The sequence below is a fragment of the Taeniopygia guttata genome, chromosome 7 (genome assembly GCF_048771995.1).
Source record: "Taeniopygia guttata chromosome 7, bTaeGut7.mat, whole genome shotgun sequence".
NCBI classification, from domain to species: Eukaryota; Metazoa; Chordata; class Aves; order Passeriformes; family Estrildidae; genus Taeniopygia; species Taeniopygia guttata.
The window spans coordinates 29,253,562-29,269,442 of record NC_133032.1 but is presented as its reverse complement, the minus strand read 5'-3'; the positions used below and the strand labels follow the sequence as shown (position 1 = coordinate 29,269,442).

At 42.2% G+C, this 15,881-nt stretch overlaps 1 protein-coding gene across 13 annotated transcripts in view; it reads right to left on the bottom strand.

The window, feature by feature from the left end:
- Positions 1-15,881, bottom strand: part of UNC80 (unc-80 homolog, NALCN channel complex subunit) — a 122,470-nt gene that overhangs the window by 85,441 nt on the left and 21,148 nt on the right. For 11 of the 13 annotated variants that reach the window (XM_030277990.4, XM_030277995.4, XM_030277991.4 and 8 more), the window contains exons 9-18: positions 14,803-14,937; positions 13,958-14,180; positions 12,844-12,984; positions 9,978-10,246; positions 9,001-9,354; positions 8,107-8,253; positions 6,084-6,231; positions 4,591-4,739; positions 1,884-2,050; positions 1,092-1,193 (exon numbers count right to left, since the gene is read on the bottom strand). In XM_030277990.4, the coding sequence (XP_030133850.3) occupies positions 1,092-1,193; positions 1,884-2,050; positions 4,591-4,739; positions 6,084-6,231; positions 8,107-8,253; positions 9,001-9,354; positions 9,978-10,246; positions 12,844-12,984; positions 13,958-14,180; positions 14,803-14,937 (1,835 nt within the window). The remainder of the gene's footprint in view (positions 1-1,091; positions 1,194-1,883; positions 2,051-4,590; positions 4,740-6,083; positions 6,232-8,106; positions 8,254-9,000; positions 9,355-9,977; positions 10,247-12,843; positions 12,985-13,957; positions 14,181-14,802; positions 14,938-15,881) is intronic. The other 2 variants (XM_030277993.4, XM_030278001.4) reach the window with 1 other exon arrangement.

Genomic DNA, 15,881 nt, shown 5'->3' with positions numbered 1-15,881 from the left:
TTAGTTTCTACATATGAAAGTAAACCACCTGCTTTATGTCAAAATGAGCTACATTTATAAGATCACATTAGTAATTTCTACAAGCATTTGTACCAGAAAGCTTTAGGACATCATGACAGCCATTTGTGAACCTGCTCATTAAGTACTGGAATGGGGACAAGATTTTTTACTACATTCTTGAGATGTCCCACTGCTACGGCAGGGCTCAGAGAGGAACAACTTGTACAATCCTGCAGAGCAGTAAAAGGCTTTGTGTTATCCTTGCTGTCTCAGCAACAGTGAGACTCTGCAGGATCAGTTAAGGCAGGAGAGAATTTGTGATGTAGAGCTCTGGGCCCTTGTGCAAGTGATGTCTTCATGTAGTGCATCGCAAAGCTCTCTAACAAGATAGACACGTATTCAGAGGAGTTAAATAACTTGCCCAAAACTACTTAGGGACCAGTGGCCATTCCTAGAATTTTCAAAAATTCTTAAGAGTATTGTCCAAGTTTAATTCAATAATAAATGGCAGAATTCTTTGGACACATATTTCAGATGTACAATGCCAACAGCAGGTTGATTCCCTGTCCTGAAAAGGAAACTACAGCAATCTTCAGAGCCCAAGGCAGATCAGGAATGCGCTGGCTCTCACTGAAGCATTAATGACTCTTAGCAACAACTTGGAAGCTGAAAATTAATAAAATCATCATCCAGGAGTACGAACAAAGCTTGGAGAACAGTTATGGTTAAATCTCTGGATTTATTGGAGGAATTAACATGCTATTCACTGCTCAGGTAGCATGGTACACATTATCATGGTACACAATATTGCCCATTAGCATATACAATATTACACATTAGCATGGTACAGATTATTGACATATCTACTGCACTGTTATTTGCAAACCTCTGCTGTTTCCTATCAAGCCAGGATGGCTCCAGTTGGCAGCACTGAAAACAGGCATTACCCAGTTGTTTGCAGTAGCTCCTGTGTAGACACTCAACATTTGTTGTACCATCCAAACAGGTAAATCTGCTATCCTGCCCATTTATACCAACCCCAGAAGGAAGCTGCTGGCATGAACACATTGAGCAATTCAATATTTACTTACTGTTCTGGAGTTTGCATTGGGCGGCTCGAGACGTAACTCCGGCATTCATCAGGGGCAGCTGAGGCCTGGCCCTTGTCAATGATGACACTTCCTGCCTCAGATCTACACAGACAAGATAAATCATCAGCCAAAGGAATTGGATGGCCCATCTCAGGGTCATCACATAGAACTGAATATGGAAACGTGCAAAATTGCTTTAGAGACATACCCTCTCTTTAGCAACTTACTATCTCTATTTACATATTATTCCCAAAAAAAGGCATCACCTCTTGGCAGCAAAGCCAAGGTTTTCAGGACTTTTTAAACTTACTTAATCCTTCTTCCCAGCATTTTAATAAGACAAATTCCTCAAAGCACCAGAGGAAATTTTGTTTTGATAAAGAAGCATGTCCATATTACATTTCTTCTGGGATTTGTTTTGCATACCAGGGTTTGCCTGTCAGAAAAACAGGTACACATCCCAGAGGATGTGATGCATATTAAAAAGTACATCCACAGAGTGTTTCAGGAGTGGCACTATGCTTCTTAGTTCTCTTAACCTTTCCTCATCCCAATATTTCCATGGTACTGTTCTCTCATGCTTCTTACATGAGACTGACAATGGTTTTCTCTACAAATTTGTAGCAGTCTCAGATCATTAAATTTTAAAGGAGACTGCTGCCACAGCACTGGTCTGTACATTAAGAACTGACATGCTATAGAGATAAAACAATCCCTTGGAGTTTCTATATTTGCGTTTGGCACAGATTCATATGCAAGTCAGTCATTTACCTTCTCCCTCCTGACACCCACCTTTTGCTCCCAGAAGGTTTTGGCTCTTGCTCAGTTTCCTCTGTCTTTTTTCCTGGTATCAGCTTTTCAGCACTGTCCAAGAGGGCACTAAGTGCCACTCTCCGAAATACATTCCCATGTGCCTCCTTGATAAATTGGACCAGCTGTCGGATATCACAGTACAAGCCCTGAGTAGCAAGACACCATAAAAAAAAAGTAAACAAATTCAGTCTGCAGTTTCTAAAGAAGCTGTGAGAGTCAGTACTTTCTGAGGTACTTCACCAGGCCATTACTTCTCCTCTGGCTGTTGTGTGATCTACTCTTCAGGAGTATGGTTTGTGGTTTTTGGCTGGAAACTCATAGTGCACTCAGAAGGAGCAGACAAGGAGGAGCATTATTATGGAACATGATCTGCAATGGGATACAGCAGATGGAGAGGTATCAGATGATAAAAGACCTGTGAAATGAGGGGGTACAAAGATGACTCAAAGCTTGTTTTATACCATTCATCTAGACCACAAACTTAAAAGGCACAAAATACCTCAGGTGTATGTGAGAGGATGTAGAGTGCAAACAACTGCATGTTTTTTTCAGAACCAGTGGGTGTCTTGGGATATTTTTTTTCATTATTTTAGAGCTTCCCATCATATGAAGAGAGAGGAATGACTCACTCATTCCCCAACCTCCCTCCTACACTCAAGGCCCTTTTTAGTTCTGAACATTCATACACATCTGTGATGTGCAAATCACCTCTATATCTGAGGGCAAGGGGATGGAAGAACAATTTTACAGGGCTTGATTTTTGATCTGTGAGCTTTCCTGAAAGACCTTGGATTATTCTGAAAATTCCCTGCAAGGAACAAAGGAAAAAAAAAACAAAAACAAACAAACAAACAAAACCAAAACAAAATTTTAAAAAAACCCCACAAAATGAAAAAAAACAACAAGGTTATAATTGCACCTGTATCCTGATTAAGGGGTTTTTTTTAAAGTAAAATATTGACCACAAGATTGACTTTAAACAATGACAAAAAACCCCAGCATATCTGCATACATGCTCTACATGCTATATTCTCCACACAGGCACAATTAACAGTGTTGCCCTTCGAGCTAAGTTCCACCTTTCACTCTAAAATAGGGTCTAGAAAGATACACAATTTATAAGATAAAGTTGCACTTAGTGCTTCTAATCTAGGTCAAATAACAGGGCATGTTTTTCTGTATGCCAACAAATAACCTCTTTTGACAAACATTCCAAAGGAAGACTATCCATAAGAACTAGAGGATTGGACATAGGTAGACTACACTGCTTTTCCTTCTCCTGTTCCCTTCACCTCACTGCCCCTTTAGCTGGGCTTCAGTGTCTCTAAAGCTCTGCTGTAATGATGGAATACAAGAATGTTTCTTGTTGGCTTCCATTAAAAATCCTAATTTCTGATAATAAAGCAGGTCTGAGACTAACTGCAAGAGTACACCAATTTGGAAGAGCACTCATGTTATCCAGTCTATCGACTGCTCTAGAAAGACAACATATGTAGGAATGTGCCCACTGTTGACAGAGTGAACAAATTATTCTTTGTCTCCTTAAAAAGGAAAAAAACCCAGAAATTTCTCTCCTCAATTCAGTAAAAAGACACCTCGTAGGACCTTGGAGACTTCACCTCAAACCTAAGGATAGCCAATTGGACAGAAGCCGAAAGGTCCTGCCTAAGTAATTCACTAGAAAAAGAAGAGAACCAAGGAAGTAATCACTTTTGTGGAGTGTTTTTACCAAGAGCAAGAGCTTCTTTCGCCTGGCTTGGGTTTTCTCTGTCAAGAGCCTTGTTATTTTGCCTTTTATTAAAACTTTTCTGTTTCCCACACTACCTCAGAAGCCATTCTGCCACTTTTATGCCATTTGAGGTAGCTGAGCTATCTCAGGTGTGATATGTTTCTCTGAGAGCTTACGAGACCTGGCTCAAAGAGATAATATATCAAGCATATACAAAGCAAAAAGCCATCACATTCCTTTCCTCCATGTGTTGAGCAAATTGACTGTTTGTCTAAGCCTTGGGAAGATCTACCCAGTTGCTGTTCAGTAATTCACATAGTCTGGCAGTTGTGGGCCATGTGGTTAACCAAGTGAACTGCCTCTGACTTTGCTGAAAGGCAATTCATTGCAGCTGTGGTGTTAGAATCATAGAGTAACTGAGGTTGGAAATGATTGCTGAGATCCTTGAATCCAACCATTAACACAGCACTGTCAAGACCACCAAAAACCATGTCCCTTCTTCCACATCCATCTTTTGAATCCCTACCAGGATAGTGATTTCACCACTTCCCTGAGCAGCCTATTCCAGTACCTGACCTCCCCTTTCAGTGAAGAAATTTTTCCTAACATCTCATGTAAACCTCCTCTGATGCATCTTGAGACCACTTCTTTTTGTCCTATCACTTTTACCTGGGATAAGAGACTGACCCACACCTTGATTCAACCTCTTTCAGGAAATAGTAGAGAGCAAGAAGGTCTCCCCTGAGCCTCCTTTTCTCCAGGCTAAGCAACTCTGTTTCCCTCAGCTGTTCCTCACAAGACATGTGCTCCAGACTCTTTCCCAGCCCCATTTCCCTGCTTTAGGAAAAAAAAAACCTCTTGAGTGGCCCAGAACAGACCTCAGATTCTGAGATAAAGCTTCACTAGTGCCCAGTACAGGGAGACAATCACTTTGTTAATTTGGTATCAAGGGCTTACCAGGTTTTCTGGGCTGTGGAGCTCATGTGTAGTGGATGCACAGCGAGTGATCAATGACTTGAACATGGCACTCACAATAATACCTTCTACGCTCTGGGCTGTAGACTTGTTGTCCACTGTGGTGAAGTTATTCCCAAATCCAGCTTTATCTGTAAAATTCAAGTGTAAGCACGCCATGTTGTTGGGGTTAGTTTAAAAGAGAGAGCTTAAAGACACATGTAAAGGGATTATGATACATGAGACAAGGACATGTCCCCACCTAATATCCTGTGTTCAAGTTCTCACAATCCTATCCCTCAAAAACATAGCAGAAGCAAAGGGTAAAATAAATTATAAGCATGAAAGCTTCCCAAAAAATACCTGTATCATGAAAAAGGGTATCAGGACAATTCTAGCTTTGTTCCATCAGACCTCTCATTTAGAGAAGTACAGAATAAGGCTTCAAATTTAAACAATAACTCCAGTTTTTCTAATTACCATTCTAAGCGCTAAGAGATGTTTGATTAAACAGCAAAGTGACATGAAAATCTTATGAACTATAGGAATGCTTTCCTTGGAAGGTGCACAAGAACACCAAGCTTTCAGAAAGACTCAAAAAATGATTACACATTTACATGAATTACAAAAACATCCCAGTTTCCTGAGATGAGAGAAAAAGACTTTCAAGAGCTGCATAAGCTGTCATGTTTCAAAGAACAAGCCTGTCAATAATTGATGAATACTTAGGGAAATGTCATATGGGACTCTTCCTCATGAAAGCTAACTATATAATGTTCTTTGATGCTTTCTCTGAAATTCCTGGCATCAAAGACAGGCTAATAAATTAGTCAGACTCCCTGAGTGCTTCAGAGGAGCTATTCCTACTCTGTAAACAGTCACTCTTAAATGTTGTTTCATGCAGTGACCAAGCATAAATGTTTGATTGTTCTAATATAGAACATAATTTTCCTAACTTTAAAAAATCCTCAAACCCTTCTATGTACACACATGGATTTGTAACTGCAGGCATATGCATCTGTGCATCCATATTCTCGTTCATTCAAGCAGTTCTTGCTCCTTTCTGTGGTGCCTTCTGAGCTCTGAGGCACCACAGAGGGTTTTAAAGCTCAATTATACTTCCATTCAGAACAAACTGTGCATTAAACAGGCCATTCCACTGGGTACCCTGTCATGTCATGGAGCAGAAAACTCCCTGCCCAAGGCATGGTTTAATGAAAATCGCTTCTGTGAAGAGCCACGAACAAGAAGTAGGATGAATCTAAGGGAGCCCTTCAATTTCAGGTGTAATGCATGCTAAAGATCTCGAGGCAAGGTCACTACTGGGTGGTCAGACCCAAAGAGGTTCAACTCCCTTGACCCCCCACTGCCTAAGGATACAGTTTATATAGTCTGAGAATAGCAAATCACATTTTGTAGTTTATGAAGGACAAGAATGTGGCTTCTTTCTGATGGCAGTTTAAGATACACAAGTGACTGATGCCAGGTATACTTACTATCAGTGACTGGCTCCATGCAGAACCCCAGCAAAGCATGCAGGAAATCCACCACGTTATTGAGAGAATCCTTGTTCACGTAATCTCTCACGGTCTGCCGGAATTGCATCTTATCCAGTTTGTACAGTTTTGTGAGGCAGTTCTGGGCCTGCAACAGTATCCATCAAATCATATCACAGCAAAGTACATGGCCAAGTTTTGCTAGCAAGGTAATTTAACACTTAGCCAGTGTTCTGCTGTCTCTGAATGGTCCCATAAGAGGACCAGGTTCATCTCTGGAGACAAGAAGAAATTCATCACAAAAGAAAATGCACCAGTATGGGAGCCACTGTTTGAGGTGGTGATAAAGCCACTACCAGCTGTATCTCATGTCCTCTCTTCCTTTGTCCACCCCCAAAGCAAAATCTCACTGGATGTAAGTGAACTGGGAATGCACCACCTCTGTCAATGCTCATGAGGTGCCTTGGTGGAACAGGTTCTTAGCTTCAGGCATCTGATTTTCACCCTCCAGTTCAGACCCAACATAATGAATGCCCCTATACCCAATGACCAATTTACATCATGTGAAACACTAACTTTTTGCTTAAAAGCTATTAATTTTCAGCTTCTTATCACAAAACTATCCATCCTACTGGCTTCCCGTGAAGCCTGGAGTTAAAAGAATCTAAAATATCATCTCCATAGCAAACATGAACTCTCCTGTTATCTACAATAGGGTGCTTAACTTTCCAGTAAACTCAGACATTATTGTCCACACAGTCAACACAAACAGTGCATGCAAAGCAGTTTGGCCAGACATACAGAAAATGCAGCAGACTTACACATGTAGGAAAATATTTTCCTCAATTCAATGGGCCTGATAAGAACCTTGGTTCCAAGAGACATTAATTTATACTTAATATTATGCTATTAGGTCTAAATGCTTTGCTGGCTCAGCTCCAACAGAAAAATCTAACTGACATGGTGATGAATATGGTACCTGTTCAAGCAGTGCTCTGTGCAGAACCTTTCTACTGCTACCACTGGGACTCTCTAACCCCATCTCGTCCAATTACGTCCACTCCTGCAGCACCTGGAAATCTAGCTAACACAAGAACACTGCAAGGGTACAGAGTATCCAATCCATCTCTGAGAAATCATCCAGTCCACCTCTGAGAAATCAACCTTAGAGCCCAGAACCTAATTATAGCTCTGTTGGCACGGCTCAAGCTAACCAAAGCCATGGAGAAGAATGTGGTTCACACACATCCCACGGGATTAGTAAACTTTCATTACAGTAATGAAAAATGTTCCCTTCTACAAGTACACAAGGTGAGGAGGAGGCATGCACTGAGAGGGCCTTTGAAAGGCTCCCATTTAACAGGGAGTTGGACTGAGCTTAAGGAGACAAACTCTTCTGGATTAAATCTGATGTCTAGGCTACATTCTGGGCACTTTCCAACATCTTGAATGGGGCAGAACAAAAAAATATTAGGAATGAACAGTGATGACCCACCATATCCTTCAAAAGGGCACTAGTGAGTTTTTCATTTCCTTGCAGAACAACAGAACAAGTACAGTGCAAATACAATGCACTCCAACCATCAGGAGCTGATGAAGCAGCCCAGCAGCAACCAGTCATAATCACCATTAGCAAAGGTGAACACACACCTCAGACTTTTGGATTTACACAGGCAACCCAAGATAGCTGCAGCTCTTGTAAGTAGCATGCTCTTTCGGGGTACTTTCCTGTGAAAAATTATTGACACCAGCTCACACATGGAATTTGCTCCCATGTATTGCCCCAACTCATCCTCTGGGGTGGCCAGCAGCAGCCTGGGCCCCAGGCATGCCCTTAGAAAGCTGCAGGGACTGGAAGGCAACACTACAGCTGAAAATCTGCTACGGCTGGGCTGCAACACAGTCTGTGAGCTGGGGCAAAAAGCAACACATTTACTGTCAATACAGGGAAAGCTACAGAGGGGGCAGGCAGCGATCTCAGCAGTACAAGGGGGGACACTTTAATGAGCTTTAATTCTCTTACATTCTCCCGAAATACCTGGAGTCTCAGGCGGTCTCCAGAGAGCCCTCGGTGTCCTTCTCCACAGCCATAGGCACAGCCCAAGGACTTTACAATTTTGATCAGCATTGTAAGTGCCAGCCTATGGGTGCTGACAGATGGGCCTTCATCCTGAGGGTCACAAAGGGAAAGACAGGGTGTAACCCTGGCACAACCACTGGCACTTTGTTAGCATTTTATTTTTGACAAACTGCCTTCCATTTCTCAACTCAGACACTCCATTACTGAGTTGTTATTCTTGAAGTGTTTACTCCAATTATTTTCCAAGTTCAGAGACCAGCCCCCTCCTTTTCAGCTCCCATCAAAAAGTTATGTTATAAATGTGAAGATCCTACATGCTGCTATGCATACCATTCAGAACTTACTTAAAAAATTAACCCTGAAAAACAGAGCATTGTCTTGGCTGAGTAGAAAACCAAGCACCTTTTTAAAATGTCTTAGATATTATGCTACTAAAAGTTGCAGCTTCAGAAGTCAGCAATATAGCATCTGTTGTCCAATTCTCATAGCAATACTGAAAAATTTAAGACTTTGAGTAATCAAATAAAAAACTGCTCACACACTGGGTTCTGTTTTTCCTCTACACGCTATGAATAATAAACCTGAAAAAAAAAATCATTGTGATTGAGGGTTTCAAACACTTTGTCAAGACATTGAATATGTCCATGCCAGGCTCACAAACTCCATTTTTGTCAGCTGCTTCTCTGCAGTAGTTGCAGTGATTGAATTGCTAATCATATTTCCTCAGCAGAACCCCAAGTGAGCAAAACAGAAGGGCAGCTGCATACACATGCATACTCAGTCTCAGCAGACACTAAAGTACATTTGGAATTGTATAAAGAGAGAAGCAAGGCAAACCTTCTCTTGTTTTTTGTCATTCTTCTCATATGGTCCTCCTCCTCCTCCACCACCTCCATCACCTCCACCACCTCCTCCACCACCTCCTTCTTCTTCTCCATCTCCAGCTCCAGTAATTGGAGGTGGCCCAAAACCACAAGCTGAACCACAAGCAGCCCCTTTAAGCTGGAAGGATCCTTCACTTGGTCTCTTTTCAGGGGCTTCATTTTCTTTGTTCTCACTCTTCCTCCGAACTTTCTCCACACAGGGCACCACACCAAGCTGCAGTAAGCATTCCACAATGTTCAGTGCCACGTCACAAATCCGGGAACTGATGTCGTGGTTCAGAACCAAGTAAACAGCCTTCAAGACCACCTGAGAGATTCAAACATCATATTTAAAGCCAGAATTACTTTATCTCCTCGTAATATTCAGTGCCTGGAAATTCTAGACTCCAGAGACTCAATACAGCAGGTACAGTACAAATTCTGAATAAATAATACACAACCCTAAATACAAAAGCCTACAATCTAGATGTCAGACAAGACAGACTGGGCACAGTCAGGCTGAAAAGGAAACCATGAGATTACATCTGTGAGTCTGAGAACACTGCTTCAGTGCACCAAGAGCTGGCAACTCATTGAGAGGAAAGCAGCAAAAGTGAGGTTTAAGGTGCTAGAAGAAAGGTGCTACTCGGTCTTACACTATTTTACAGGGAATTTGGTGCATGCCCCAGGAACACAGCCATTACATAATACCAGCTAAGATCTGATGTGTGCATTCCACATGCACATGCGCTTCTTGCAAGGAGTAACAGGAGTTGCAGTTTCTCAGAGGAGACTTTTAGGATATGCACAAATGTATCTGACTGACCTTTATATACTGCTGAGAGAAGCCATATAAAGAGGTGGAGGAAAAGCCCAGGAAAGCCCTGATCTCAATGGTACAGCTATATTGACAGAAGAGGGACCTGGCTTTCCTCGTTCCTTGCCAATTACCGAGAGATCCAGCATGCCATTCTTGTGGACAAAGCTGTTGGTTCCATCAATGTGATCCGTATCCTCCAAGCAACTGTAATTGATGCAGGAGTCTGTCAGGCTCCGTGGGAGGTTGGCACATGCCAGTGGCTCATGGGGCATCTCAGGGATGGGCACCTGGTTGCAGAGCTTCCTCATGTGCTCACTGAAGAAATCGGCGTATCCCACGTTGAACGAGGCCAGGGTGGTGTTGAAGGTGGCCACAGTGATGGTGGAGATCTGGGACCGCACTGCAGGGAGGAAAACAGCTACCTGTAAATAAATTTCTATCTCTATAGCTACAGAATGGAAGATTGAGGCTGAGCTTGTCTAAAGGGAGCATCGCTTAAAGTGGTTTGTAATGCCAAAAGAAATCACAAGTTCCTAATTCCTATCATGTGTACAGGGATAAAAGGTAAACCCATTTCTTCTATCAAGACAGTGTAAATTAGAACAGCCCCAAGCTTGTTCTAGCAGTTCAGCCCTCTGGCAGCTCAAGCTGATGTTAAATGGGCAGTCAAGTAGACCAGGCAACTCAGACATTCTAAATCTAATCCAAAAGGATTTTTCTCTCTGCATTGATTCAGTGCTTCATCTTAAAAGCAGCAGTGCCCCTGCAAGGCAAAGAGAAAGAACTCTGCTGCTGAAAGGCAGGGGTGAAAGTAGCAGAACTGCAGCACAAATTTGAAGCAGCTTTCCAAGTTACATCAATCTGGAAAATTTCAACACACCAGTTGAAAAAAACAGTACCTGTGACAGTCTAATCCATCTCCAAAATGCATAGCTGTCTGATGACAAAGGCACTGTAGTCAAGCTCACAGTGTTCAGAGACAGGAACTTTGAATTGCTCAGGTTAGCAAACTGGCTTGAAGTGCAAATTTTTATCAAGGACGCCTCATGTTTTTAAAACTCATGCTGATTTCCAGGCAACAGTGCTCATAATTTCCCACACCTAGTGCTTTGTAAGTAAGTCTATATACACTCTACTGTAGAAAGACACCCATAGGGTTGTTTAGGCTGCCAGACAGTACGGTAACAGAGCTAGAGAAAAGCAAAGAACCTCTTCCTCTGGCTATTGAATATATTCCAATTAATGAACTAATGACTTACATTTAATAAGCAAGGACCCAGTGATGGACTGGCTATATTATGCACACAGTAACTCACCAGAGTGGCAATCACATTTCCTGACAGCTTATGCAGTCATGTTAGCAGTGAACTGGCATTATTAATTAGGAAAATGTTCTAAGGCCAAAAGCAGTACTGTGAACTAGGCCACAATTTTGTCAAGGATCAGGGCAGGAATCAGCTGCTTGTATCAGAGAATTCCTTTCTGTCAAGTGTGACTTTTTAATGGCATCCACTAAAAATTGTATTGTCAAGATAACAATAAAGATTGCATTAGGGTATTTTGTTCCTGAGCTGCCAAATTTGATGAGTATCCAAGGGCAGATTTTTTTGTTTCACCGATTTTTTGCTTTGTTTGTTTTGAAATGGGTAACAAAAACCCATATCCAAATCCTACACAGAAACATAGTTTGGAAAAGACCTCTCAGATCATCAAGACTTAGCATTTCCCTCTTCAAATCCAGTTTAAAGCTCTTTCAGTGAGCTTTGATAACTCCTGTGCAAAGATCCATTTCCCCCTTTGGGTCAAGAGTAGCCTGTCACCAACCAGGCCTGGTGTCATGTAAACCAGCCCATGATCAACACCCCCAAAATTCCACCAGTGTTATCAGGCATAGAGTCAGCCAGGTGCCATCTTCTGGCTCTTCCTGCCTTCCCTCATGGTATCCTATGACTGAAAGGCTACAGGAGAACACTACTTTTGCCCCTCTTACCTTAACCAGTTATCCCAAAACCCTGAAGTCTCTCTTGATTATCCGCGACTTCTTTTAATTTCATTGCTACCTATCAGAAAAATCAATAATAGATAGCAGAAAGCTTTCTCTTCTCATCTTTAACCTGGGTCCCAGGGAGGCAGTAGAATTCTGTAAGCAATGAGCTGGATCTCCACATTGGTCTTTCTGTTCCTTAACAAGGATGTCTCCTATGACAGTGACATATCTGGTTTTCTTTACAGCAGCAGTCTTGACACAGGGCAGGGGCCAACTTAACCTCTGCCACACCTCCAGGGTGGATGAACCAGGTCCTTGTTCATCTTCACCCACAGAGCCCCACACCAATCAGGCACCCAGGAAGGGGGGGCAGTCACAGATGAGATGTGCCCAGATATGCCCACTGCACCAGGTAGGGACTTGTGCCATTGCCCCTGTCCCTTAAATCCCTGTGTTCAGCCCAGGCAGAGAGAAGAGAAGGGTTCCTCCCTATCATGAGTTCTGTCTATTATCTCTGCCATTGCAGGCACACTGGTATTGCCATTTCTCCAGAGGCCTCCAAGACACAAGGGCCTCAGGGAGACTTGGAGTAAATTTCAAGCCAGACCTCCAACTGAAACGAGGAAAATTAAATAAAAAAACCTTGTGATTTCCAGCAAAATCCAGCAGCTATTGGCTGCATAGAGGCATTAAATATCACAAAATTCCCCATGAAACCATTTAAGATAGCAATACCAAGTTTTTTTCTACACTTTTGTGTTCTATTGTGGTGAGGCAAGAAAACCTCAAACCATGCCTTTTCCCTGCCAATGGACACCAATTGTTTTAACAGCTGTTCCAGATAAACACGAGCTGTTTGAAACATTTTTCTTCATAGTGCAAAAAACCCCTCAAGAGATACTGAAACAAAAAAGGAAAAATCAATTAGTCACATACTCACACAGAGAAACAGTAAAACTTTCTGGGCTTGATATTTCCATGAAACACCTGTCCTGATGTGTTAAATTTACCTTCTTTGACTGTGTTGTCTCCATGGCTGTTGGAAGGGTCTGGCAGTTCAGAGACCAGCGTGTGATGGGAGTGCGAGTGCCGGGCGCTCAGCCCCTCCATCTCCGTCGCTGTGTCAGAGCTTCCCCTCCTGGTAAACTTCCCTAGGGCGATGACAAGAAATGGAGATTTTGTTTAGCTACCCCAGGGGTGGCTGGAGACAGCAGCTGTGGTTAAAAATTAAAGGACTGGAGTCTGTAAAAATCAAGGTTTTTCATCACGCTATGAAGCACAACCAAAGATTGTGGTGGGATCCCTCATGCGGGTTCATTGACATAGAGACAAAATAGTCCAAGTTCTCTGCAAGGCTCTTCCCCCTCAGCACATGCTGATTTAGCTGGCACCCACATTTTTAACCCCCAGCACTTTCAAGAAAATAAGACTGCTCAGTACTCCACCCTTTGGGGCATGCTATACTTGCCCCCAGAAATAAGTATATTAGAATGAAGAGCGCAAAGGCAAAGGAAATTCTTCAAGAATAGAAAAAAATACTGTTTCGTGAACTTAGAAACTTGAAGTAGCAATTTTTTAGGTTCAAACACTGTACACCTCTGCAATATCAGGACAATATAAGCCTCACTGAGAAAATATCCTATTTATATTGTATCCAATATGCACTCCAGGAAAACTGTGAATAGAACTTTTTGGCATACTAACAACATTGTTAATGATACTAATGACACTGCTTCTAACAATTGTCATACTACTGTCATAATTGTAATACTAATGATACTGCTGCCTCTCCAAAGATTTCTCTTTTAAAGAAGGGAATTAAAAAATTCTTTGAATCTATTTGAAGATGCAATGCTTGATATCACACAGGAAAAGTGGAAAAGTGGAACAGAGATCACTACAGGTGTCCACAGTAGCTATTATTCCAGTAAAGAAGTTTTCAGAGAAAAAGTGAACTGAAGTGAAAGCCATTCAAGGTCTGCTGTGAGCGTTACCAAACAGATGAGTACAGAACCAAGGACACAAGGTGACAGAAGGACTGGATGAAGAAACAGCCCCTACTGTTCTCTGAATGTTCACGACAGGAGTGACACAGAACCTGGGGCAGAGAAAACAATATCTCACCTAATATGGTGGTTGGCCAGCCTCCTCTCTCCATGCCCCGCCGGTCCTCTCCGATCCCAGAGAAGCTGCCAAAGGAGAAAGTGCTGCGAGTGGGTGAGACATCCAAGTGATCCTCATGGAGCAGGAAGGGGACCCCCATGCGCCGCTGCCGCTTCTTCCCGGCGTGGTGGAACGGGATCGACCCTTTGCGCTCGCGCTCCCTGTCCTCTTTGCGGCTCTTAAACTGCAGGAAGAGGAGCAGATACAGGAGCAGTTGAGAAGCTTTGAGGCATGAAGAACAACCAGCTGAGTGGAAAGGATAACACGGATATATTTCCCAAGTATAACTTTGCACTCTGAGCATTTTATCTTGGCCATTTCCCATGATAGAAACTAATTGCATGCTGGGATCCTGTGAGCATCTGAAGGATTTCAGTCTTGCCTGAGGCTGGGATGGATGCCCTTGGATAATTTTATGACATTCTTTGAGCATGGAATGGATGGTTGGAAACCCAGAGCTAAGATGAGGTAAAAAAATCAGAACTCACTGAATTAGTTGGAACTACAGTGAGCACTGGCACTTAAAATTCAGCACTGCTTGAGTAGCCTCCTCTCATGCAGTTTCATCAGGACAATTACTTGAATAAAGACTTCAGTATTATGTTTGGGATATGCATATAAAAACCAATATAATAACATACAGAATAAATTCCAGTGAAAAGGGATGATGATCTCACATATGGCATGAATATATATTCCAAGCAGACCTCATGAATATTTGTCTGAGCAGACCTTCTGCAGCTGCTTAGGGAGACACTAAGGTGCTGAATCATAGGTAAATTAAAGTGCAGTTTTCTTTCACTCACCTTTTTGAAGATGTTCATCCCCAGGTCTGTGGAGAGATCTGGAACTGCTGGTCTGCGCAAGTTGGTCAGTGAAACCTTGGAAAATGCCTCTGTGCTTAGTGACTTTTCTTCCTCGTTACATTTTATTGTAAGATCCTGCAGCTCCCAAAAGAAGACAAGCACAAGGAGAAATGGAGGATAACCAGCTTTGAAAAAGGAGCTGCTTCCTAGAACTATCATAGGAGCACTGCAGAGAAAAAGACCTCCAATTCATTACACAAAGAAGTTTACACATTTAAAGAAAAATAAATGAACAAAGTTTAGAAACGTCCAGAATTCCTTACTTTCAGTTACCAATGGAAATAAAGTACAGCACACTGTGGAAGACCTCAAGCATTGCTGTCAGCTTGGTCTAGTGGCATGGAAGAGCATGTTTGATTCTGAACCCAGGTATGACCCCAAGTAAGTGATAATATCTTTGAGGTCTTGGTTTACATCCATGAGCAATCATAATGGCTACCCTTTGCAAAGTGTTTTATTTAAGGTCTATGCCCTTAATAACATACACATTTAAAAACATATTTTGGGAACTAAATTGCAATAAGAAGCACTGTCCATTCAAGAAACTTCATTTTCAGAAAAGTCATTTACTTGCCAAAGAAATATAAGACTTCTAAATCAGTAAACATCTTTCTTTTGTAACAACAGGGCTCCCCCAGCCATCACTTTTCATATGACATTTCCCCCCTTCCTATATCACAGAATGTCCCACAACAGCAAAATCCATGAGGCTCACTGACCCCAGCTTCAGTAGAGCTCACTCAACTCCCTTCTGCATCAAACAACACATGCTACACCTGCCTGCTGCAAAGGAAATTGGCACAAACTCAGCTTCCAGCCATCTGCCCTCAAACATCTAACGCCAACCTTCCATGAGACGTCTGTGCAGCTGACCTAACTGAATCCTCTCAGGGTAATTTTCATCTGCCTAAATATCAGCTTTTTTCCAATTGAATGCTCTTGTTCTTTCCTGTCCCACCAGAAATATTCTGCTGAGAAGTGGGTCATGTTAAAACACCTTTTTGCTTTCAATGCAGAGA